Raw genomic sequence first — 24,854 nt, 5'->3', positions numbered from 1 at the left:
TTGTTTGTTGGTTCCAACATGCTGAGGAGCAAGAGTGCAGCCAAGTGGGGACTTCTATGCACCGAGCACTAGTAATGCATTCATTTGTATTAAACCACTGTAAACATTAACTATGGCTTTAATTTGATATGTGAATACAGTCAAACTGTGCAGTTCAAATGTAGAGAGCGATGGCCTTGAATCAAAGGAGAAAAGGTTCTAGGATGCTTGCACTGAAGTTAATCAATACCAATAATCTATTGGATTGCCAGATAGTAATTTGCTTTAAAAAAGAAACCACTCAAACAAACCTGATGAACTCTGAGCTTTGTCAATATGAATGTATTTGCAATAGGAAGCAAGCAAAGAAAATGGAACAATGTAAAGGCCCTTGCTATAGCCATTAGTTTTATTGGAAGAAGGATGAGTCAGTACGATATCTGCACCCCAAGGTGCTGGATTTTCTAGTGCCAGTTACCGCATGACACTTTTTCATCACACAGACAGTTTCTTCAGCAATACTGGATGCTCAGAGTTCCAGGACTGAGTAAACGCTAAATGAAATAGGCGAGAATCACATGGCAAATCAGTGCTAAAAAATTAAAACGGAGAGGAGGACGATCAACTGCAATGAAAAAGCTGGAATGTGGACAAACCAACCCTAAGGGGGGGAAAGGAACAAAGGGCCAACATGTATTTTTGTTTTCATTGTTCCCTGTTTAGGACTTCACTCTCTCCAAATCAGATTGGCACAGCTAGGTTTGGGGGTTTTTAAAAATACTTCCCTACAAGTGAATTCCCCACCTACAGCTGAGAATAGCAGCAGGCTTGAAACCTTGTACAAATCAGAAACACAGTACTTTGCAAAGTGAACCCAAGGCACACAGAAGGGATGTGGTAATTGGATGCCTGCACTCACAGTTGAGAAGACCTAGTTGTAAAAGTGAAGCCAGAGCAGTGAGGATCATGAAGAGCAGCAATCCCCCTCTTCGCCCAAGGAATCCGACCACAGGGCACATGGCTAGGCAGGATGCCAGCGTTATCCCTGCCATGGTATAGTAGTCCGCATAGAAATTGTTGGTGAGTGACATCTTATCTTCGTGACCCATCATACTCTTTGCAAAGCAGTGGTGTATCCCATAGCCAGTCAGCCTTTGGGAGACAAAACACAAGGATGAACAGAAGAGTTTGGATTTGGATTTGATATCCTGCTTTATCACTACCCGAAGGAGTCTCGAAGCGGCTAACATTCTCCTTTCCCTTCCTCCCCCACAACAAACACTCTGTGAGGTGAGACTTCAGAGAAGTGCGACTAGCCCAAGGTCACCCAGCAGCTGCATGTGGAGGAGCGGGGAATCAAACCTGGTTCACCAGATTATGAGTCTACCGCTCTTAGATAATGACATACAACTCAAAGCTGGAATGCAGGGAGGGGAAAAGACTTAGGTTAGTCCCAAATGCTTTGCTCTTACAAAAAGTAGAGGGAGAAAATCTGAATTCCACATCAATTTATTTTATTGTTAGGGATGCGGGTGGTGCTGTGGTCTAAACCACAGAGCCTAGGGCTTGCTGATCGGAAGGTTGGCTGTTTGAATCCCTGTGACAGGGTGAGCTGCCGTTGTTCAGTCCCAGCTCCTTCCCACCTAGCAGTTCAAAAGCACATCAAGTGCAAGTAGATAAATAGGTACTGCTCTGGCGGGAACGTAAATGGTGTTTCCTTGCGCTGCTCTGGTTTGCCAGAAGCAGCTTAGTCATGCTGGCCACATGACCCAGAAGCTGTCTGTGGACAAATGCTGTCTCCCTCAGCCTATAAAGCGAGATGAGCACGCAACCCCAGAGTTGTCCGCGACTGGACCTAACAGTCAGGGGTACCTTTACCTTTACCTTATTTTATTGTTACATTTATCAGTCATCTGATAAACATGGTTCTTCCTCCCATTTGCTCTAGATGCCAGTGTCAGATTTAAGGACATATGGTTAGGGCAGCTGCAATATCAACTAGCAACCACTGATGAGAGAGCTAGGGTGATATCACCTTTTGTGTTCTATACAACATCAAATGTACCATTGGTACTAGGTTAAATATTAATCAGGGCTGTGAAATGTTATGCTTCACAATTATGTGACCTGTACATGGTATACAAATTTATTTTATACATAATTGCTTGATTTTGCACAGCTTATCCAGTCTTACTAGTTTGGTGCAAAGGACAAGGAACTATGTAAGATATTGAAGCCATGTCCTCTGAAAACAAGAAATCCTAGACCTGTTCTTCAGCAATATTTCACTGGACATTGACTATATCACCGTGAAGCCAGTCTTCAACGAAATAGGGGAAGGCACCCGCATTTAAAAAAGCAAGCAGAGACTCAACACACAGTGTCCAATACAGTTCATTTTCTGCACTTGCATGAGACTGCAGAATACATACAACCCTGAGTGTAAGCCAGGGCTGGCCCTACCATGAGGCAGAGTGGGACAGCTGTCTCAGGTGGCAAATCCTGAGTCGTGGAAAGTGGCTAGAAAGGTGTACCACGTGGTCTGCCCTGCAGCCCCTAAGCTAGTTTACTGCTGTAGCATGGGAATTTTAATCTTTATTTCAAAATGTTTTGCTCCAGTTGCAGGTGACAAAGACTTCTGGCAAACCTGAATGCTTTCAGTCATGGTGAACATTTCCTACAGATGTCTTCACTTTTAACAAGAAGATCTGGATGTTTTGTACTTCCTCCCTCTGCCCCCTTGAGACATCCATTGATTTTTTGTATCATGCTCTGTTCACCTTAACAGCACTGCATGTACGGTGTTTTTCACACACAAAAAATTGCTTTGTGATACTTGCTAACAAATAACACAAACCGCCAGAAAATGCACTGGAAAAAGCCCCAGTGTGAATCTGCCATAACACCCCTCCTGTTGCCTCTCCACCACGAAGCAGTATTGGAAACATGTAACCTGGAGACAGTGGGAGGGTGGATTGAACCCTCCCGCAAAGCTGCTTTCCCCCCAATTAGAGTTGTATTCCAGTGTTCCCACCACAAACATGGAACAGTGGGAGAAAGCAGTTGGTGGAGAGGGAGTTGGAAAGCAAAAACAGAAGGCAGGGAAAGGGCTTCTTCTAAACAGTTGCAAAACATCCCATTCCAATGAAGAGGTGGCGACAACTGCAGGTGTTAACATTCAGTTCTCTTTTGAGTCTGATCCAAGGGCGAACTAACCACTTGGGAGAATGAAGAGCAACCAGATTTTCACTTCCAGAGCTCAAATCCAAGACAGTAGGGGGTACCCAATTTTAGCCATACTCCAAGAAGATCCATAGAAGTGAGTAAGTCCACTGATTTCAATAGGTCTACTCTAAGTTGGAGATCACCCCACTGGGCTTGTGTGCTAAAAGGTAGAGCATTCTTCACCTTTTCCTCATTGCCCCATGGACACCAATATGTTACACACTGTACAGGAATATGGCTGTACTTACGAATTAACACACAGCACAACAATGTTTTTCCACAGGTTCCTGGTTCCCACCACTTTAACAATGCAGACCTTCTTCGGCCTCCTGCCAAGTTCTCTCTCCAATTCTGAAACAAAAGTAACAATTGACTTTTTCAGGGGGGAAATAATCATTAATTTTGAAATGAGGCAGAGCAACCCAGCAATATGGATTCTCCATCACTTCCTTCCAAGTTCCATAATACGGTGAACTCTATTCGAGTTCTTATAGACCTCTCAGGTCTGGCGATTGTGCAATATAAAGAGTTTGGTATGTCTCATTTAATCTTGATCCGATGACTGCACTCTTAGTTAATTGTACCCCCCTATGTCTCATAGCTACAGTCTCACAGAACTTGAGGATTAGATGCTCTTTCTCTCATTATATTTTGCACGGGCATGTAGGCATGTGTAAGAATTGAAAATAAGTCAGGAATTAAGAACTAGGGTACGCTTGTAAATACCCAGTTGCTTTGTTGTACGTTTAGAACTCTCCAGGAGACAATTTTGTATCCTCCCCTGACTTTAAGGGCTTCTGTATGAGAGAGAAGGTAGACAAGTGTTTTGTTTTGGTTGTTCGGGCTGGCAATTTTCTACCTGCAAGCCTCTTCTCTGCCTGACTCCAGCTTCAGTTGACTCCCAACAGTGCTTTGTCTGGTCTTTTACTCTGATGGCTATTGTGTCTGACCACCAATATGTGGACAGCTTGCAGGATCCCCTTTTAATGGTCTTTACCCAAATACCCAAAGACCAGTATGGACTTTTGAGTAACGCTCAGTACTCCAATCATATTAGTCCTTTCTAAAGGCCGCTGATCAGTGCAAATATATCAGTGACATTCACTTTGAGCACTGCTAACTGCCAGAGGTGTTTCCTTCCCTAGTAACTGTAACCAAGGTGTTTTTTTGCCAGACCCACCTACATTATAACCTTCACAAGAGGCCTGACCAGATGCAATTTCATCTCGGGTTTCATCTCAAGTAGAGATATTTAAGCAGAAATCTTAACCTATTCACAATACATTCTCAACACCTGTGCTTTTACCTTAAGCAATAATACACAATTTGCAGTGGGGAATACAAGTTTGTGGATGGGCAGGCAGACCTGACTCAGTTAAGAGACATGTAACTGCTCATCCCCTTTCACTGTGGTGAAAAGAAATGACATTCTTATCCCATAAAATATAGATAGGAAAACACCTGAAACAGTGTGATTTCCCCCCTGTGCAGTGACTTACATAGGAGTAAAAGGAACCAGAGCCTGATTTTATCTTTTCAAATTATTTTTAGAAAGTCCAATGGAATAGGACTTTTTTTTTTGAGGGGGTATTTCCCCCCCCCCTATCTTGAAATGCAGATGTTTCATAAATTCTCCTAGGATCCCTTTGTGTAACTCAGCTTTCCCCAGCCTAGTGCCTTCCAGGTGTTTTGGACTACAAGTCCGATCAGTCATGTTGGCTGAGGCTGATAGGAGTTGTAGTCCAACTACATCTGGGGTGGGGGGAATACCAGGTTGGGGGAATTTAATTTAAAGCACCTTAGCAAATGGATGCCCAATATTTGTCTTCAGCTTCTATCTTGGGTTTATTATTATTTACAGTAACTCAGATTGTTTAATATATGAAAAGTGATTTGCAAGTTGGGGAAGGCTGGTGTAACCAGAGTTCTTTTGCACTATATTAAAATTAGCATGCCTAGGATTTGCCATTATTGCCCTAAGTCTGATACAACTGCAAAGTCAGCTTAACACCATGCCCTTACACAGAAACATAACCCCAAAGCTTATTAACTGATTGGTCCTGTGAAATACATTGCTTTATGGTCCCTGTGCATTTTTTTCCCTTGACATTTGTAACACGTAGGAAGACGAGTCTCTCCCAGAGTAAATTAGTCAAATTCCACTACCCCACTACAAACACAGGAAATTCTATTTGACATTTTCCCTTCACGTGATGTGAGGAAAAGCCCCAAAGGGGAAAAAAGATGTTTTACTCATCTTCTTGCAAACTTTATTGGAGGCTTTCCTGTACACTGCAGGCATCATTCTCTGTAACCTCACAAATTCGAGGACGCAGCTGGAAAACTATCATACAGATAAACCATACCATTTGCTACAAAATAAGAAGTTCCAAACAGCATAGGAGTCATCAGTACACACATGCACCTATTCTTTTTCTTTACTGCTGTGGAAGTGTAGGGCAAAGCAAGCTCATTTTATAAGCATACAAGCAACCTTCCCTGTTACCCTCAAAGGGTTGCATCCAGAATTTCTATGAGTAAGTAGGAGGTGCCGGAACAGAGTTTGTAGAAGAGTTATCTTAAAAACACGCAAACATATTGTGGGAGACTACAGGAGGAGGATGTTCTCATAACCAGAGTGTAAAACAATGGCAGGCATAGGGGCAAAATAATAAGATCAGGATTCTTGGGTATGTTGCCTGTGTTGCTATTATATTATCTGTTTGTTACATTTACACTGCTTTGCTTCATTGTGGGGCTCAGGACAACATACAGGGGTTTCCACCAACAGTCTTCTATCCAGGCACTGACCAGACCTAAAGGTAAAGGTAAAGGACCCCTGGATGGTTAAATCCAGTCAAAGGCGACTATGGGGTTGCGGTGCTCATGTCACTTTCAGGCAGAGGGAGCTGGCGTTTGTTCACAGGCAACTTTCCGGGTCATGTGGCCAGTATGACTAAACCGCTTCTGGCACAACGGAACACCGTGATGGAAACCAGAGCGCATGGAAATACCATTTACCTTCCCGCCACAGCAGTACCTATTTATTTACTTGCACTGGCATGCTTTCGAACTGCTAGGTTGGCAGGAGCTGGGACAGAGCAACGGGAGCTCACCCTGTTGCAGGGATTCGAACTGCCAACCTTCTGATCGGCAACCCCAAGAGGCTCAGTGGGTTTAGAACACAGCACCACCCACACCCCAGACTTAGACTTGCTTAGTTTCGGCAAGACTGTTCCATCATGGAGGCTCAGGCCATGCAGTACAGTAGATTCATTCTACTAGTACAATGGAGGTCTTATCATCAACATAAACAAAGAAGTGCATCTCTAATTGTCAAGCACACCTCATCAGATTCCTTCCACTGTTTAAGGCCTTGTAAACATAAAATAAAAAATTCAGCTGAGTCTTAGAGGAGTCACCACTGGATTTCTCATGATCGACTGCTGTTAAGGCATAGCTAGGTATGATTATATTAGCAAAACAACCAAGCAAACTGGAATTGCAGAAGGGGAGGTTGTTTTAAAAAAAGACCTGCTTTTAAATTTATAATGTTTTAAACAACCCCACTTCCAGTGCAATTTGTTAATTGTTCTATTATTTTCCTTTTTGGAGATGTTTGACATTACATATCACCTGGCAAGGCTCATCAAAAGCTTAAAACCTGTGCCTTAAGATGTGTTGTACCTATATCCAGTGTTGTTGTTTTCTGGGGGGGTACGCATGCTCCTAAACATTTTGTGAATCTAAGTTTGGCCTCATTGAGGGACAGTATTTCAATATGAGTAGCAAAATGAGAGTACCCCCTTTTTAAGAAAAAAAAGCACTGCCTATATCCATTAATTTATCCATTTCACAACCAAACTTGTACAATTGGAAGAGCTCCAGAAGTTGAATGGTTCAGGAGGATAGCTTCACTGTTAAAGAGTCGTGCATAGAACTCTTCTTATATTGTAGTTTGCCTGCATTTGAGACACTGGTCTTGTGCTGTCACAAGTCAAGGAGGCAAAATTCAGAGCCCTAGCCTCTACAAAGGTTTAGAGCCCTAGCTTTACCTAGACTGATGCTAAAATGTATTTTATATGTGCTGAATTGCATAAGAACATTAGAAGAACCCGCTGGATCCCACAGTGGACAATCAGATGCCAATGGGAAACCTGCCAGCAAAACCTGAGACATCAGCGCTCTCACCTGTGATTGCAGAAACTGGTATTCCATAGCATCTGCTCTCAGAGACAGTATGCATCCATTGGTTAAAGAATGAACAATTAATGAGCATGCCTCCATTATATCTACATGAACTATGGACACACCTTATTGGCTGCCTAACCCATTCTACCTGCCTCTTTTCAATATTTATTCAGCAAGCTGCTCTGAAGGTTGCTTACACACCAATATCATTTTCTAAGTTATTTCCAGTCTGCTTCTTGGAATGTTAGCAGTGTCTTGCCAGATCAGATTCTCGTTTGGAGGTAAGAACAGGCAGGTATTGCAAGAGCCAGCAGGTGAGGAATTCCTACAGTGCCTCTGATATTATAAACATCACAATCTGCAGGGAAAGTATCCGTCGATGCCAGTGGGACTGAAACCGAAGGCAATTTTACGGAGCACAGATGAAAAATATATCAACAAAGGGCACATCAATGTAGCCAGAGAGGCAGCTTGTTCAAAAAGATGCCCACAGCCCTCTCCTGTGCACATGTGTTTGTGCATAGAGGATGTATCAGTTGATCAGACAATTCAGCCTTAGAGGGAAAAGAGGAACCACTGTATACCCCCTACTTTGCCAAGCAGCCTGATTGCTGAACTGTTACTTCTTCTTATTGCAGGTAAGGGATCAAATATTTGAGTGCTCCCTATATAGAAAACATCCCCTCCATAGCAAGCGATGGAACAAATTTCCAGCCTAGCATTATCCCTGGCACATAAGGGTATTTTCATGTAACTCTAATTTCATTACATTTCCATCTGCATGTGCAGGATACGTCCTTTGACACGGGGGAGCTTTCAATCATTTGATCCCTACCTCCGGTGCAGCCTGAAGAGATACAGCTGATTCACAAACGAATCAAGTGAGGCTGCTGATCATGAAGCCTGGGTTTGAGGGTGAGCTCCTCTAGGGCTTTTGTAGAACTTCTGTAATCTTGCAGCCTGGAGAACATGGGCTTTATACATTACCTCCAGCCTGGCTGCTTCCCTCATCCCCAATCTGGAACGCCCTGATAGCAAAGCCATTAGCGCTCTGTGACGGGTTGTCCTGTTCGTCACTTCCTGGCATGAGGAACCATTTCTGGCCTGTGATAGGGAGCCAACCAAACAGGTCAATGGAGCTTGGTCAAATAAGTGAGGGAGAGGTGTCAGCAAAGGCTTAGCAGCATTGTCACAGCCTGCCAGAAAACAATAGAAGCAACATGCACATTCCTACCTAAGCCATGTTCATCTAGGCCACTTTGTTTTGCCTCCCCCTCCAACTCATTGCATCCAGTCCCACGGGCCATAGGACATCCAAGCACACAAACTATGTTGACACCCTGCTAGTTCCTTGGATTGCAAGGCTGTGAGCTGAGTCATCCTTATCTTATCTTCTCTCTACCAAGCTACTGTGACTTACTCAGTTTCTCTCTACAACCACAAAGGCTAAGAACTTATTTAAAATTATCTGGATTCTAGGAAGTTATTTATGGACTCAAATAATCACATGAAGGCATGTGATGTGCTGCCATCTCTGGAACAAAATGGGCCCAGCCAGTATTTAGATGGGAGCTCACCCAGGAACACCCAAAATACCACTTTGAGTGCCCTGGCAGGAAGGGCTGAGTACAAATGTAACCGATAAGCAAAACAAACAGGTGCTGTTGAGGGTAGCAGCTTACTTAAGTTCTGCCACCGATCCAACATTTCAGCTGCATTATCCAAGTCTACCACATCAGACCAATTGACAATTCGCACAATCACTTTCAGTGAGGTGAGTTGTGGGCTATTACAGACCATTTAAGGGTTGCAACATTAACACATGGTAGCTCAATTCATAGCCGTACCCAAAATATGAGTGAATTGTTTGTGGTGGGAGTTTTACTCTCAAAGCCACCTCACTGTGGCTAAACTACAATGCAGAACAAGTCATCATACCAATGAGGGCAGTAGAAATTGGCTCAAAATTTGATAAAAATGTGTCAGAAGCTGTTTGGGGTGTGTAAGGTTGTTTTGTAAGAGAAGCTAAAGGGGTACACATTTCTGCTTCGGAAAAGATGGTGCTTGATCAATTTGCACTAGTGAATATGCAGTACTCTTCAGTTTAACACACCATTTGGGAGCTGAAGGTGAGCTCAATAGTGAGTCAAGTGATTACTTATTAAATTGCTGAAGTGTAAAGAATATAGAATGATTTGCAATTATGCATTTTTTTTCCTGCATTGAAGTCATCGTTTTCTTCCCATCCTTTTGTGGGCAAGCACTTTCCCCCTCCATTATATTACATTTCTACTTCGTACATTGAACAGAAATGTTATTTCCTATTTTCTAAGCGATGCACTGCCATCTACATTTAAGTCAGCATGTGCTTTCAGCGATTAGTCATTGTCCTCTCCTCATATGAGATGGTGCAGTACTCACTTTAGCAAACTTGGGGGTGGTTGGGGGGGGGAATCCAATATGCTTGTTGCCCATTGCACTACTATGTTCACCTCTCATGCCTCCCCCCACCCTGCCAATAAATTCCTACAGCAGTGCAGAAAGGAAAATGCTTAATATATGGGGTTATTGAGATGGTCTAATACATTGGAGGTGAAAGGAAAGAACAAGCACTATTGGCTTCAGTAAGAATACAGAAACAGATGTGTCCTGTTTCCTAACAGTAACTCAAAAAAATAATAATTGCAACTAGCAACATAGAAGCATATATCTGGGATGCTTTGCATTCCTGTAGAAGAAGATTAAGCACAAAGAACTGAGAAGTGAGCCAATCTTCCTGTAGGTGGGAGTTAACAGGCCTGGCTTCCTTAGGCAGTCCTGTATTGGAAAGCTTTTAATGTTTGATGTTTTATTGTGTTTCTAATATTCTGTTGGGTGCCACACAGAGTGGCTGGGGCAACCCAGTCAGATGAGAAGCATTAAATAAAAAAATAGTAGTAGTAACAACAACAACAACAGCAACAATGTAAAATCAAGGAAAATGTCACCAGGATAGGGGAAGCAGATCCCTCTTATTCAGAAATGATACCTTATCTCTAAAGCAGAACTTCAGAGGAGGGATCAAACCATTATTTCCCTTACTCCTTTGTATTTGTTGTGTGGACATTCTGAAGTCAAACTGCAGAAAAGCCTAAACTTCCAATGAAATCATGAGAACGCATTCTTAAGCTAGAGTGAAATAAGTTAACTTCCCAAAAGCAAAGCAAGCCAAAGATCATAATATTTCACTCTGTTGAAGTCCAAAGGTTCTATTAGGTAGCATAGAAACCGTTCATATCTTTGTATTTTCATAGCCTGTCCCAGGGACAAACACTCACCGGGCAATACTCCTTTGATATCACATTCCGTGCTTGTCCTGTCCTTGTGAGTGATGTGAAGGATGAGCTTCTTTGCAGCTTCGAACTGTTGGGTGGCCATCAGCCACCGAAGGGATTCTGGGAAAACACTTTAGAGATGAAAAAAAATGTGTTAGTGGAGGCTTACAAAGAACTAAAGCAAGCAGGAACTAAAGCAAGGTTGGGGAACCTATGTTCCTCCAGTTGTTGTTGGACTCCAACACCCATCAGCTCCAGTTAGCAGTGTCAGCGGTCTGGGTGATGTGGGTTGTAGTCCAATAAGGAGGACCACCCCTAAGCTAAACTGTATATCCAACTAGTGATGCCTCTGCTAGTACAATAATGAAGCTGATATGGACATTTCCTGCATGAAATCAGACACTCTCAGGGAAGTTTGCTGTACTTTAAGTCAAGGAACCAATATGTGAGCTTCAATGCATGTGGCATCAGAACCAGTTCCAATGCTGAGAGTGCTTTTGGCATTATTCACGTGGGGAAGAATAAGTAACCAGTGTAGATTTTTCAGACCAAAGTGGTGAGACAGATGCCACCAAAGAGGTAGGAATATCAGTGGCCATGATTTACACCACAGACAAAACTCTCTTTCCCCAAGAGAGCCCTGGGAACTCTAGGCTGGGAGTGGAGGAAGAGGAATAGCTAACCAAGTTTTGAAGCGCCTTGACCAAAACCAATAACACCCAGGATTCTTGGGTTTGGGGGACATCACAATAGTTAGATTGGCATAAAACCAAAATAAATATGTAGATGTGGCCAGTGTGTATTCTAAAATTGTCTCCATAGATCTCCTATGCTGAAATACCCACTGCTTGGACAGTGTGCGTTTGCAAAATCTCTATGTGCAGCCACACACCTGCATCCAGAAATGACAAAATAAATAAATAAATAAAATCCATCCTTATCCATGGAGACTTTTTGCCTTTATAGACTGATGCCAGAATACTTTATTTGGCCAGTCTTACACCCCTGTAAGTCATTTTTATCTTTCTTGACCTCCCAGATTTGCTGATGATCAACGTGAGAAGAGAAGTGAGGGATATACGCTCTTTCAACTTTGTTATCAGCAGCAGCAAGACATGGCAATAGAAACCCAATGGAGAGTGCTGACCTGACATAAACATATAGGAGAAGTGGAATGAAGAATATGCAATGCAAATGGGAAGAGAAATCCAGATAAAGAAAGGGAAATGTGCTTTGAATACACAAAATTATTAGGTACCTCAACTTTAGAAAATTGCAAGCTGGAGCCATACTAAAATTACTTTGATTCCCCGCCCCCAATCCTTTTCAGAAGGAACAAACAGGTACCTCCCCCAACAATCTCAACAGATATTCTTATCTTTTTTTTAGCTGTTATCTTTAAGGGCAGAATTTGCTGATACACTCCAGAAGTAACAGTGATGGGGGGGGGGGTGGAGATGAAGGGGAAGGGGCATTCAGTACATGCCATATTATTATTCTGTGTGTGTGTGTGTGTAATCTAAAGGGGTATTAGGCACACTAACATATTTTTTCTAAAGTACAGTCATTTTTACATTTCCTTTTTTTAAAAAAAGATTTGAAATCCATACTAAATCTGGGTTGCAACTACTTTCTGAGATAAATGCTACCAAGTAATTCTGTAGCGGCCAATATAGCAGTTGTTTTTGTTATTTGAACTCCAAATAACATTAAACCGTTTGCTTACTGGATTGATCTTTCCTCCAAAATAATCAAGGATGATACCACTGGTAGTTTAAATAGCTTTTTCTTTAAAAGATGTAACAAGTTTTGTATCCTCAAGAATTCATCTGTAACTTAGGAGAATTGTTTTCTCTAAAAGTATCAATAAAAAAATCCATCTGCAACAATATGCGTAAAGAGTTAATGTTTCACTGGCAACTGTTTTATATTTTTATGTTGTGAACCAACCTGAGATCTACAGCTGACAGGTGGTATAGAAATTTTGATAATAATTAACAAGAAGTCAAACTTTTGATAATGTTTATTGGAAACCAGGGGGGTGGGGAGCAGACAGTTTTCTAGCATATGTTACATTGCCTGTGGCCAATATAATGCGGCCAATGTAACATATGGCAATTACCACATTTTTCCGTGTATAAGACTAAAATTATTTCCCCCTAAAAAATAATGTCCAACATTTGGGGGTGTCTTATACATGGATAGATCCCCCCCCCATTTTCTTAAATTAGAGTCCCCCAAAATAGGGGGCATCTGATACATGGAGGCGTCTTATAGATGGAAAAATATGGTAATTGGTAGGCACCCACAAATAAGTGTCTCCAAAACACGCTTGGGTTGCAAATGTGATCCGTGCGGCAGGCATGTTCGCAACCTGCAGCGTTCCCAACCTGCAGCGCCACATCTGCGCACGCATGGGTCACAACTGGGTGCTTCTGTGCATGCACAAAGCGTGATTTAGTGCTTCTGTGCATGCATGAGCACCGAAACCCGGAAGTAACCCGTTCCGGTACTTCTGCGTTCAGCACGGTGCGCAACCTGAATACACACAGCCTGTAACCCAAGGTATGACTGTACTGTGCATTCATAAGTTGCAGGTCAGCATCAGGCCCATGTGGCAAATATACGGTCTCAATCCCATGTCTGCTGAGATAAAGGGAGGTGCAAGGGATAGGGGGCATTCACAAAGGAGACTCCATAAACAGAACATCCCCTCTGCCAGCTGATTCCCTTCCCACTAAGTCTGTCTTACTCATGCCTCATTTTGGAGCCTCTCCTACTATTTGCAAGGGAGAAGCTGCAGTTAGGAAAAGGGTTAAGCACCTACTCCTGCCTAGTAATTATCCTATGCAAATGTCCCGAGTCACCACATTAGGAACCCTGGCCTTGGGAACCCATGTTTGGCCCAACATGTCCAGCTTTCTCAGTAAATATTTCTGAAAAATGAGAAAAGGCAAATACTCACAACCAGTACAACAACATCAGCAGGAAGGGGGAGATGATGACAGCCTGGAGAACTTGCCAGTCCCGGCAGAGGGCAGCCAAACCCGGCATGAGGAACTGCCCCGCCATTGCTACAAAACTCGCCACCATCGTTATCATGAAACGGTGACCAGGAGGACAGAGTTCTATTCCTGAAAAATTAAAAAAAGAGTTGAGAGTGAAATGAGTAATGATGAAGGGGGAAAGGATTCAAGTAAGTTCTCTTTGGAATTGCTGTTCTTGGTTGCTTATGAAACTTCAGATGATAATAATAATAATCCTGTGGATTATTTAACAGGGCACACACCTCGTAAGACATTAGAAAATATATATATATTATTCCACAGGTATGGTTCAAAATAGTCATGCAAACCATTGCCATGTCTACATTAACAACACTCCTCTATTTCATTAGTTCTCTCCTGACAGTCATATACTTAAATATACCATATTGGCCTGAATATAAGCCTTTAAAATTGGAGGGGGGAGAACTGCCCCCAATATAAGCCACTCCATTCCTTGCTCTCTCCCTTCCTGGCCTTGGGGGAGAGGACGGGGGACCAGGCATGGGGCAGGCCCCACTTTGCTCCTGGCACTGTTTGCCCCACAGTCCTGGCTGCATACCGTAAGGTAGCACTTTATCTTTTCACGGTTGGAATTCGGGGGGGGGGGGAGAGTGAGGTTTATATTCAGGCCAATATGGTACAGCCACTGTGTGAGAAGGGTTTTTCATTTTCTCCACAAACCACAGAACAGAACCTAAAATTAGGAAGATTACACACCTGAGGGGATGGCATGGTGCCTAGTTTCTCAGCAATTAAAACAGAAAAAGGGAGTAACTTAAACCTACTTGTGTTTAATGTGGTTCCATTATTCACTGCAAATAAATGCAATAGACGGGGGGCTCCAATCCAATGAAAGCAAGTCGTGACTAAATGCTACTGTATACTGTTTGACCCTCTGGTTCAAATGAATGGGACTTAGCTGAGTAGATACATAGGGGACTGCACTGTAAATCCCATCAAAACCAGTTAAAGGCAACAACTAACTCATTGTTTTCAATGGGACTAAGGTTATGACTAACTATATTTGCATCCATTTGCACTAGAACCAGAGGCAAATAAATTATTTATTTGTTTGTAGCCATCACAGAAAATGAAAGTTTGCTTTAAACTGCGAAATATCTATTTGAACACAGTGAGGTCACAATAAAGTCCTTGATGACCTGTCCCACTGACACAGTGAATGGCTGAACTAGATTAAAATTGGTTTATTTACAAGACATTTCTAAAACCAGGTCACAGACACAAATCCAGACAGTTGCTCTGGATGTTATCAGTCAGGCTGCATTTTTATTTCCCTGCAATGAGCACAACTTTTGAGTCAGCTTATCTGCATTTATCCCTGGCGAAATTTAAGCAGAAGACATACTCATGCAGTCCCCTCTTTTGCCAGCAGGACCCAAAAGAGAACCAGAGCAGTGCAATAAACAAAGCAGAATATACAGACATGCACCTAAGGGAGCTCGTGGAAAAGATCACTCGCAGATTCCACAGTGACTCCCATTTTTCACAATCTTCTCTGAAGTTTCTCGACTTTTTAAGTGGTGGTGATGACCACCATATCTTCCCCACCTTCATCACCAAAATACCTCCCAAAAATCCCAAGGGAGTTTCAAATTGTGGCCATTAGATGCACTGCATCTGTTGACCCCATGGCACGTATTGGAATGAAAAGTTAACGTTGAAAATACGTTGTGGCACACTCACATTACATCTCCAGGTGCACGCATAAAATGCTTTTCGTGGGCATAACTTTAAAAGTGCATCTGTAAAACAGCCTTACCTGCAGAACTACCTTGCCAAATAAATCTACACAAGTTACTAGTCCATGGTATTTTCCCTCCCAAGGCCAGTTGCCTGGCACACAAATTCAACTTCTTTGTGTCACAACATTCAGAATGTTTCCTTACCTCGTTACAAGCAGGTGTTTACAAGCTAAAAAAGTAAAATAAAACCAAACACTAAACATTTTTAAAAAAGTAAAATAAAACCAAACACTAAACTCCAGGCACGCCTGGAAGAAGCGGACCATTTGGATCCCTTCCAGTCGGGATTCAGGCCTCATCATGGGACTGAAACTGCCTTGGTCGCACTGGTTGATGATCTCCGGCGGGCTAGGGACAAAGGTGAGAGCTGTTTCCAAGTTCTACTGGATCTCTCAGCGGCGTTTGATACCATCGACCATAACATCCATCTGGACCGTCTTGAGGGGCTGGGAGCTGGGGGCACTGTCCTACAGTGGTTCCGCTCCTTCCTCCTGGGCCGTGTTCAGAAAGTGGTGGTGTTCAGACCCCTGGGCTCTCACTTGTGGGGTGCCTCAGGGTTCTGTCCTCTCCCCCATGCTTTTCAACATTTACATGCAGCCGCTGGGAGAGATCATCAGGAGGTTTGGGCTGGGTGTTCATCAGTATGCAGATGATACCCAGCTCTACCTCTCTTTTAAATCAGAACCAGTGAGGGCAGTGAAGGTCCTGTGTGAGTGTCTGGAGCCGCGGTTGGATGGCGGCTAACAGATTGAGGTTGAATCCTGACAAGACAAAAGTACTGTTTCTGGGGGACAGGAGGCGGGCAGGTGTGGAGGATTCCCTGGTCCTGAATGGGGTAACTGTGCCCCTGAAGGACCAGGTGCACAGCCTGGGAGTCTTTTTGGACTCACAGCTGTCCATGGAGGCACAGGTCAAATCTGTGTCCAGGACAGCTGTTTACCAGCTCCATCTGGTACGTAGGCTGAGACCCTATCTGCCTGCAGACTGTCTCGCCAGAGTGGTGCATGCTCTGGCTATCTCCCGCTTGGACTACTGCAATGCACTCTATGTGGGGCTACCTTTGAAGGTGACTCAGAAACTACAACTAATCCAGAATGCGGCAGCTAGACTGGTGACTGGGAGAGACCATATAACACCGGTCTTGAAAGACCTACATTGGCTCCCAGTATGTTTCCGAGCACAATTCAAAGTGTTGGTGCTGACCTTTAAAGCCCTAAACGGCCTCAGTCCAGTATACCTGAAGGAGCGTCTCCACCCCCACCATTCTGCCCGGACGCTGAGGTCCAGCGCCGAGGGCCTTCTGGTGGTTCCCTCATTGCGAGAAGCAAAGCTACAGGGAACCAGGCAGAGGGCCTTCTCGGTAGTGGCGCCCACCCTGTGGAACGCCCTTCCAGCAGATGTCAAAGCGATAAACAACTACCTGACATTCAGAAGACATCTTAAGGCAGCCCTGTTCAGGGAAGTTTTTAACGTGTGATATTTTACTGTATTTTTGTTTTTTATGGAAGCCGCCCAGAGTGGCTGGGGAGGCCCAGCCAGATGGGCGGGGTATAAATAATAAATTATTATTATTATTATTATTATTATTATTATTATTATTATTATTATTATTTTGGTAATGCTCCCAGTTTCTGTTTCAGCAGGACCTTAGTTATAAGGGCAAAAATGTTGATAGAAAGAAGTGGTCCTTTTAGACAGCGGCATGTTTAATTTAGTAATAACCTAACATGGTGGAAGAAGCAGAGGTCGCACAAGCTATGAAATCTGCATGGCAATTTGGTGTTCCTTCAGCAATAAGTGTCACTCCCCATCAGTCCTCCTCTGTGTATTTCAATTACTGTCACTTTCTGTTCCAGCGAGTTGCACACGGAAAGAAAAGAGAAAGGGACACATATGCCTTCAGCCAGATGGCATGCTTTTCACCACCACCATCAACCTGTTTCAGGTCTGTTAGGCATTTCCAAACCATCTTTGAATGAGAGATTGCGTCTCGCCTGCTGGTGGGGCTATAAAAAAAATTGTGACAGCTAGTGTCTCTGGGCATCAAGTCTATTCAAGAAGCAAGTGCACTTATGGGATAAGTTTTAATAGGTTTCTGGCTCAAACTCCCCTAATAGGATTACTAATTTGCTGGCAAACATGAGACAAGAGGGGTTGATTCTGCTGTAAAATATTCAGCCTGCAACCAGATTCCCACCACATGTTGTCAGATTCCATCAGCCCTGATTCCATTGGCCATGCTGACCGAGGCTGGTGACAGTTTCAGGGCAACAATATCTGAAGGGTACTAAGAGAAGGCTGAAGTAAGGTTTATTGAATCGTAGACTTGTACAGTTGGGAAAGGACCCTGAGGGCCATCTAGTCCAACCCCTTGCAATGCAAGAATCTCAACATGCGGTCCCCCATCCAATTTGAAACCATACCGGACCCTGCTTAGCTCTGCAAATGTGCTAGCAGTTTCATCGCAGATGCTCTATCACTGAGCTATGGCCCTTCCCCAAATGACAATGGAGATCAACACCATTTTGGTAATTTACTAACAAGCCCCTCTTGGCCTATGGTCTGTGATTTTCACAACACGTCATTGGTACAGCTGACTAATTTCCCCATAAAATTTTGTCAGCTAAAGGGGCCCTTCCAAGTGGCCTGGCCTAGGTCCCATCATTTTTCAATATGCTGTATCGTGTTTGTTTTGATCATAATGCTGATGAAAGGTGGGGAAAAAATCATTAAGTGATCCACCACAACCCTCAGCGATTTTCAAGAGGTCTGCGGTGGAAAAGCGTTTTCCCTGCTCTGATGTGCACCCACAGACAATAAACATACAGTACAGCTATACATGATAGTAAAGATACATAATGAGGACATTGTTACAGGTAATACCAGCTGAATTGGAAGGGATGAAGGTAATCTGTAACCAAAGAAATGGAATGGAGGTTTAAGTTTTCCCCTCATACATCCTTTCCCATTAAAACCTCTCCCCCACCCCCCTCATCCGAATCTGCTATCTGACACATGGGGTAAAAATGAAGGAACCTCTATAAGGAAGGGTTAAGCAAAAAGCAAGACCCCACTACTGCAGCACAGACTAGTTTTGAAATGTATGAAAGAAATTGGTTGGTATTCATCAATTTCCATGAAAACAAGAGAGAGAGAGAGAGAGAGAGAGAGAGAGAGAGAGAGAGAGTGTATATGCATACGTGTACATGTGTGCACACAGACAATTTGATTTTTCCTTTGGGGATGGCTAGCTGACAGTGGTAATGCGTTTTCTTTAGCAAACGCTAATCCCCCCCCCCCAAATAACATTACAAATAGTGCAAAACACTGCCAATAAGAAATGAATAATAGAAATGGAAAGACCGAAATTATTCAGCTCCATGTCTTGTATTCTGAAAATGGTATCAGAAGCTGTATCTGATCATATGGAACGAATAACCGGGATGAGGCATATGACTTCAATTGCAGACTTGCTTCACATATCAAGGCATTGTGCTTGAGCTGAAGAGACTGATCCACTCCTGTGCAGCTGATGGCATCAAGCTGTCTAGATGAATTACTAAACACTCATTTATGCATACACGGCTCAAGACGAGTTCACATTTGACCACCTTGCAGGTGCAATTATTTCTTCAGAAGGTCCTTGAATGTGTCGGAATAAGTGTTTGCTTTAAAGGCAAGAGAATACTGGGATCCTGACAGCATAAATATTGCCTGTTGCCTTCTGTGTGCACTCACCTTTGTTCTGTCCGATTACGTCAATGCTAATAGGCGAAGACAAAAATTCTGCAGTAGTGCAGAGTTAAGAACAGGCATAAGCAAACTCTGGCCCTCCAGATGTTTGGGACTACAATTCCCATCATCCCTGACCAGTGGCCCTGTTAGCTAGGGATGGTGGGAATTGTAGTCCCAAACATCTGGAGGGCCGGAGTTTGCCTATGCCTGGTTAAGAACATAAGAAGGACCCAGCTGGACCAGATCAAAGGCCTATCTAGTCCAGCATTTTTTTCTCATGACAGACAAGCAGATGCCGATGGGAAGTCCACAAGCAGGACACGAGTGCAACAGAGATTTCCCCACTAAACTTCCCCAGAAACTGGTATTCAGAAGCCACATAATATAGCCACCAGCACTAGTAACCATTGACAGACTTATTCTTCAGTTCATAATGAAGTATTTGTACACCAGTAGGTTAAAGCCTTGTGGCACTAGAAATCTCTGATTCAAGGAGGTAAATATGTACAAAGGGGTTGAGCTTACTTTCAAATGGCAAGGAAGCCCAAGGGCTTAGCTACAGACAGCTGTCAGTAGGAAGCCGGCATCTGGGAGCTGGAAACCAGGAGGCAAGAGTTGCACTGGGAAGTTAGAACCAAAAGCTGAGCCAAAAACACACACCAGAGCAAGGAAGAGTGTTAGAATAATAGAATCAAAGAGTTGGAAGGGACCATGAGGGTCATCTAGTCCAACCCCCTGCAGTGCAGTAATCTTTTCCAAACATGGGGCTCAAACTCATGAGATTAAGAGTCTCATGCTCTACCGGCTGAGCTACCTTGTTTTTGATCACGCAAAAGTCTTTTATAGAAAGCTATGGTTTTCCCAGTAGTGATGTATGGAAGTGAGAGCTGGACCATCAAGAAGGCTGATCGCCGAAGAATTGATACTTTTTATATATGGTGCTGGAGGAGACTCTTGAGAGTCCCATGGACTGCAAGAAGATCAAACCTATCCATTCTTAAGGAAATCAGCCCTGAGTGCTCACTGGAAGGACAGATCCTGAAGCTGAGGCTCCAATACTTTGGCCACCTCATGAGAAGAGAAGACTCCCTGGAAAAGACCCTGATGTTGGGAAAGATGGAGGGCACAAGGAGAAGGGGACGACAGAGGACGAGATGGTTGGACAGTGTTCTTGAAGCTACCAGCATGAGTTTGACCAAACTGCAGGAGGCAGTGGAAGACAGGAGTGCATGGCATGCTCTGGTCCATGGGGTCACGAAGAGTCGGACATGACTAAACGACTAAACAGTAACAATCTAGAACTACCCAATAGTCAATCTGGGTGGTTGGGGCTAGAGCCTGAAAATACTTCACTGACAGGAAGTGGTTCCAAACCATCATAGGTGAGCCTAAGGTTCCTGGTTTTCCAAGCTCCAGTGACTCTTGACAGGAAATAATGTTTGCTAATACCTGGGCAGCAATGGCAACAGCAACTCTGCCATGGTTTCAAAATGGGCCATGCTCTTGTGGGTTTGATTGTCTGCAAGTAGCCTTTGCTGTGCAAATGCCACAGGCAGTCCACGAAATCGGGAAGAAAATAAGTAAATAATGTGGGAGGGTGCCGGCTGCTTTCCATCACTGAACTATGCAAGCTACCCAAGTAGCAACCAACTCTATGCATATGTTCAAGGAACCTGTCGATTTGGTGTTTTTTTAAAGGAATCTGTGGGAGCATCAAGAGGGGTGCATGCCTTCTCCATCTGCTGCACCCCCAGTCTTCCCACATTGAGTGGAAAGGTCTGAAGGGAACCCTCCCTTACAACTAGAAACCCTCATGTTGTGGAGTTTCTGGCTGCAGGGAGGCTTCCAAGAGCATTCAGCCAAGCTTACTTAGAAGCCACCTTCAATGCATGGAGGTTGAGGGTGGGCTCAGGGTTGGTGGGAGCATGACTGTTACTACTGCACTTGATTCCCTTCCATATTCTAGGAGTGAAATAACAGGACAGTAGGAATGATGTCATAATCACAACCATATCTCTGTTCAATATGGAGTTCTGTGGGAGAGCCACGTGAAAGCAGGTAATAATAAATGGGTTTTGTAAAAACAATATCTTGTTTACACAACCACTTATCCCAAGTCACTAGCTCCATAATCTTCCTCAATATAATTTGATTATGCATTCACAGAGTGTTGATCAGAAGAGAGCTGAAAGCAATAGGAGCATTCAGGATAATTACAGGCTCTTTTGTTTTGTCTCAGCAAAACTAGCCCTGGAAACAGCAGCAGAGTCATTTTCCCAGGGATACAGAGTTGGGGCATCTAAGAATGGAATATATAGTGATTTGCAAAAAGCTCACTATAGGTCATGATGCTTTGCTTGCTGTGGTCTTTGCACCAGCTCCCAGTGCCAAAATCACTGTTCTGTTTAAAGCGACAACTTCCCATTTATCTTCTTCCCCAGATATATGTAGCTACAGGTTGGGCATATTCAAGGTTTCGCTAACTATAAACTATGAACACGCCAGGCCAGTGCCACATGTACCCTAGCAAATCCCCCAGAATCCTTTGCAGTAGTTATGCTGTGAAAAGGGCTCTATTAAAGGTAGCATATTTCAAAAGTCCTGCCTATGAAAAGGAGACAGAAGACATTCAATTATAATTTAACTTTCTCATAAAAGTGATGACAACTGGCTTTGCAAATAATATAGGTCCATGGCTATTCATATAAAATAAGGAAATCTTAGGTGAGGCATGAGCTGCAAGGGAAAGTGAACTTCCCATTAGTCCAAAGGGTATATACACACATGCATTGGTTTTGAACAAGCTGATGGACATCTTATGGATTATATACTGCTCTACTTGTTACAGTGTTTGATATTACTAAAGGAAAAAGAGGGTATCCTTTCCCACTTACACCCACCTTTTCACTTTCCTAAATATATCTATTGTGGACTTTATAAATCATCATGTAGGCTTCCTCCATGTCTTTAATCTGCCTCTCCTCTGACCTGTGACAGACCTAGTTCACGTTGAGATGGTAAGCCAGTGCCTGGGGCCTGAACCACTTTGGGCTGCAGGTAAGAACTTGCATAAAATAATTTTTTCTCCATAAAAATAGGGGGAAATATATGTGTCCACATAGAAAACTTGCTGTCTGGAAGACGAATTGCAGCCTAACCTCCTTACTGACATCTGAACGCAGGGATTTATTTAAATTAAACTTTAAGGAAAGCGCTCTCTACAGCAAAGTTTGACAATCCCTCTCGACATACACACTGCAAATGCTTTGGCAGGTGGAAAGAGGCTACAAAATATCCCAAGATAACTGACGGCGGATAGGCTTCCAGATTCAATCTGTCAGTCACACATACAGAGCTCAGACTACACATGGCATTTCGAAAGAGAAAATGCCAGCAAACTAGAAATATAGGGCTGTAGCCAATGCCAGCCATATTCAGAGTCAACCAATTGAAACTAATAACATGACTAAGTCGGGCCCATTATTTTCATTGGGTCTACCCTGCATAAAACTTAAGTTGGATATAACCCATGCTCTCTAGCGACTTCTGAAGGTTACTCTGAAGGCATCTGCCAGCTCCAACTCTTCGTGTAGCAAGACATCTCGAACACTCCCCACCCTCTGGCTCCTTCCTCGCCCACACCTTCATTTGGAATGTCCTCACCATTCCCCTTCTTGCCCTTTGCATTCTTAACAAGGTATTAAGTCGTGTGCAGGTGATGTTTTCCTTAGATTAGTCACCCTAAGGGAATATGAGCTACAGAGGATTAATTCCTCAAGTTTAGTGTCCAGGGTTTGATTGTTTTTTTATCAACTGCAGCATATCCTATGTGGATCCAGTGCTTAAGCCATCAAGCCAGAGTGGATTTCCAGACCCCACTTTTTTCCCTGATGTAGAAAAGTCAGTAGATAACAAATGGACATCATGATCCCTATCCAACTCCCTCTGACCTTAGCTGCTCTTCTGGCAGAAGAAGTCTGTACTGTGGTGGCTGTATCAGCACAGAATCATTGAATTGTAGAGTTGCAAGGGACACGGGTAGCACTGTGGGTTAAACCACAGATCCTAGGGCTTGCCGATCAGAAAGTCGGTGGTTCGAATACCCGCCACGGGGTGAGCTTCCGTTGCTCGGTTCCTGCTCCTGCCAACCTAGCAGTTTGAAAGCACGTCAAAGTGCAAGTAGATAAATAGGTACCACTCCAGCGGGAAGGTAAACAGTGTTTCTGTGCGCTGCTCTGGTTCGCCAGAAGCGGCTTAGTCATGCTGGCCACATGACCCGGAAGCAGTACGCCGGCTCCCTCGGCCAATAAAGCAAGATGAGCGCTGCAACCCCAGAGTCGGTCACGACTGGACCTAATGGTCAGGGGTCCCTTTACCTTTACCTTTAAGGGACCCTGAGGGCGTCCAAGCTAGTTCAACCCCCTACAATGCAGGAATATGCTGCTGTCCCACCTGGGGATCAAACCTGCAACCTTGGTGTTATCAGTACCATATGGGATCGATGATCAAAACAGAGAGGTCTCCTTCTGTGCTTCAGGAGGAGCATGTTCCTTCCTTTACTTTCCTCATTTTTGTAATGATTTGATTAGGAGGCTCAGGGTGGGCTCTTCCCTCCAGCTTTTTCATAATATCGGGATATAGCCTGTGCAAACAGCCCCTCAATTTTTGCACCGGTTCACAGTAACCGCACCCTTGTTAACAAGCTCATAAGAATTAGTAGTTCTATAAAACACACACACACACACACACACACACACACACACACACGGTCTGCCCATGTGTCCCAATGTCAGTCATTTGGGGCTTGCTTTTGACCTGAAGTAGTTTCTGTTAGCAAAATTTTGAGAATCTCTAAGCTAGCTTCACCACTGCTCTCAAAAAACCTCACTGTTAAAGAGTCACAACTTAGCCTTGGAAAAGGCACTGCACCCTGAACGTTATTCCTCCACTTGGGTTTCTGACTATCCTTCATTTACAGGACCCTTTCTTATTGTACATACAAATGCAATAAATAAACTCAAAGAATATAGGGACATTTGTTTCTTTTCCATATTAGCTCAGTCCTGCGTATGCTTATTCAGAAGTAAAGTTCAATGAAATGAGTTCAATGAAACTTATTTTCAAGCAAGCATATATCGGATCATAGTCTCAATTGCACAGGTATAATTTCTCAAGAATATCTTCTTAAAAAGAAAGGGGGGAAAAGGCCTGCTATATCAAGTTAGCGAAGCACCCAGAGCTGGGAATGTTTTGCAGATCAGGTAACTAAGGAATCTACGGAAGGAAAACTTGTGATGTTCCATGAATATTAATAAATTTTGATGAGAAACAAAGCCATCTGTTTCAGCTTCTATTCTAAATCCAGTTTAGTTTTGATTCCTCACCCATCTGTGAAGGATTCCTCTCCCTCCACAGTCATCTTAACAAAATGCTCTAAAACAAATATCCTGCTGTTGAACACTCATTTAGGTTCTCAAGTTATGTGAGAGGACCCTCAGCCGAAGCACAAAACACCTTGAGAGGGGGAAGAATGAAGTAACCCGTTTGTGTGAAGATCCTCCTGCAGCAGGCAGAATTTTCTTTTCCACTTTTCTACAAGC

At 43.4% G+C, this 24,854-nt stretch overlaps 1 protein-coding gene across 6 annotated transcripts in view; it reads right to left on the bottom strand.

The window, feature by feature from the left end:
- SLC22A23 (solute carrier family 22 member 23) overlaps positions 1-24,854 on the bottom strand; it is a 110,668-nt gene that overhangs the window by 27,438 nt on the left and 58,376 nt on the right. For 3 of the 6 annotated variants that reach the window (XM_083747267.1, XM_083747269.1, XM_083747271.1), the window contains exons 4-8: positions 13,675-13,843; positions 10,713-10,840; positions 8,383-8,499; positions 3,453-3,555; positions 899-1,131 (exon numbers count right to left, since the gene is read on the bottom strand). In XM_083747267.1, the coding sequence (XP_083603393.1) occupies positions 899-1,131; positions 3,453-3,555; positions 8,383-8,499; positions 10,713-10,840; positions 13,675-13,843 (750 nt within the window). The remainder of the gene's footprint in view (positions 1-898; positions 1,132-3,452; positions 3,556-8,382; positions 8,500-10,712; positions 10,841-13,674; positions 13,844-24,854) is intronic. The other 3 variants (XM_083747268.1, XM_083747270.1, XM_083747272.1) reach the window with 1 other exon arrangement.

The sequence above is a fragment of the Podarcis gaigeae genome, assembly GCF_964106915.1.
Source record: "Podarcis gaigeae genome assembly, chromosome: 7".
NCBI classification, from domain to species: domain Eukaryota; kingdom Metazoa; phylum Chordata; class Lepidosauria; order Squamata; family Lacertidae; genus Podarcis; species Podarcis gaigeae.
Note: the sequence above shows the minus strand (reverse complement) of the source record. Positions and strands in the feature narration are given on the sequence as shown.